The 2,379-nt window shown below is 39.3% G+C and overlaps 1 protein-coding gene across 1 annotated transcript; it reads right to left on the bottom strand.

The window, feature by feature from the left end:
- Window positions 1-995: 995 nt before the first annotated feature.
- On the bottom strand, window positions 996-2,111 carry JH06_5163 (hypothetical protein; the record flags this gene model as incomplete). The annotated part of the gene is made up of 1 exon (XM_014669459.1): window positions 996-2,111. The coding sequence occupies one exon, from the start codon at window positions 2,109-2,111 to the stop codon at window positions 996-998; it is 1,116 nt and encodes a 371-aa protein (XP_014524945.1).
- Window positions 2,112-2,379: the final 268 nt, after the last annotated feature.

Genomic DNA, 2,379 nt, shown 5'->3' with positions numbered 1-2,379 from the left:
TTATGGCCTAACTCCCTGGCACCGACATAGGGTATGACAAAAGTATGCCCTAATTTGATCACAGTTAACTGAGTAACAAACACAGAATATGGTTCAGTTTATAAGGTAGCTTAGAACCGCAATTAGTGTCAGTAATGTATACACTGTTTGATTGGTCCTTCTTTTGGTTCGTCCACTAACGAAATAGGAGCAGTAGTTTAGCATTAATTGATGTAGGGTGATTTGGTGAGTATTAGGTAATGTCGTTCAAAGCCGAAACGGATAACTACTGCATTTCTGACACTATCTTTGGATGGATGTACTAACTGATACATCATATAGATAGTACTTCTATCAAGAGTCAAATGCACAAGGTTAGCGAATAATCAACAAACTCCCTGTACACAGATTATTCAAACACTCCATACTTCATCAACAATCCAATAAATCACTTCAATCTGTCTTCATATATTCAAATAGGATATGATGTCATCATTCCTTATCTCATCAATCTAATACACACATTATTCCATCTTATCCATTTATTGTTTTATTCATCATCATACTTCTCGTTGTTTTCATCATTTGATCCTCTCTTCTTTATGAACAATGCATGATATGACATGATAAGAAACTCAGTATACATGATTCAAGAGAATAGATGACAGATAAGATTGATCTCATTATCAACAAACACAATTCATTTGCATATTATACAATCACTTTGCTAATAAACCCTAGTCCCATCTTCACTGAGTGGTAGAATGTCTAATTCAAATGCAATCATCAGTCAAACACTAACAACCCTTCATTACAATTCACATTGTACAGACCATATTCAAACTCTTTGGATACAAATCGTATCTATCACTGTTTTCAGTTTATTACTAGTGTTTATGACTATTGTAGTGAGTGAGAGAAGATTTCAAGAACATAACGCATCTGTTAGTAGGCTCTCCATTCCCCAGTCTATAGTGAAATATATCGTGATCCTTATTCGAACAAACAAAAAATACTTAGACCTTCACTTTCTTCGTAGAGGCTACAGACTTGCTAGCAGTTTTGGACGTTTTCACACTCTTCTTTCCCCTCACTCCTCCTTTTGCCTTTGCCTTCTTCCCTGTTCTGAGCAGGATAAATACAACAACTACGATAATGATGATTACTATAACCACAATCACAACAACCAGCAGAAAAGACACACAGAATCCAGATGCATTTTGCCATTCTCCATCAACATCTCCCAACACACAGGCACGCTTCTGAGTTCCCACATAGCTTCCCTGACTCGAACACTCATACACTGCTGTTTCACCCACATCGGTTACAGGGAACACTCCTTCAGCCATGCATTGTCCCTTTCTCACATGAATTGATACCACTGCTTGAGTCGCTCCTGATTCATTTTCGGCATACACAGTATACGTCGTCAACTCCTTTTCAGCTGTAGGAGTTCCAGAGATCTCTCCTGTCTGGGCGTTCAGACTCAATCCTGAAGGAAGAGTTACTCCAGTATCAATGTACCAACGATCAACTATATTTCTCACTGAAGGAACACCAGTGGTTACAAATGTTTCCATCACAAATCGATTCATAGAGGACATGTAACGAGCATTTGCTGGAGGCCTCTTGGAACAATGGTCCGTCTTGACTTCACCCAACACACCATTAGAACACTCGCGATATGAATAACCTCTGTAACCCTCAGGACAAGAAGAAGGAGAGATTTGACCTTCACCCACCGAAGGATAGTTGTCAATTGAAGGACACACAGATCCTGAAGCCTTACAATAGGCCATATGAACAGAACCCAAAGTGGTTGTTGTTAAACCAGCTACAGTAACCTCCCATCGATATCTACGGAATCCAGCTAGAGCCACAGGAACAGAGATCTGAGGCTTAGTTCGAGAAGTCACAGTCTGATCAATAGCACTCAAAATCGTTATCTGTTCACTAATAGTATCATCAGGATTGAAATTGGCAATGATATCAAAGCCCCAAGAAGAAACAGTATTAGATCCAACCATGTTGAATGAATTCCATTTGCTTCCAACCAGATTCTCAACAGTCCAGTCAATATAGGTTCCAATGGAGTTAGGAAGATAGCCAGTAGTGTAAGGATCCAGATCCATGATTCCAGCAACAGTACCTGATTCCAGATCAGTAGACGTGAGAGAAGAATAAGAATCAACAACAGTAGAACAGTCTTCAACTCCAAATACTCCAGTAGAATCAAACACAACAGGATTGGCAGTAGTACCACCAACAGGACGATGAATCTCGAAACTGAATACATTAATGCCTTCCTCAATTCCAGATGTTGACAGAATCACATGGAACTTCGAGAACACACTAGCATCATGATCAGTGATTGATAGACTACGAGAATCGAAATCATCT

The sequence above is a fragment of the Blastocystis sp. subtype 4 genome, assembly GCF_000743755.1.
Source record: "Blastocystis sp. subtype 4 strain WR1 chromosome Unknown seqid_0548, whole genome shotgun sequence".
Lineage (NCBI taxonomy): Eukaryota > Bigyra > Opalinata > Blastocystidae > Blastocystis > Blastocystis sp. subtype 4.
Note: the sequence above shows the minus strand (reverse complement) of the source record. Positions and strands in the feature narration are given on the sequence as shown.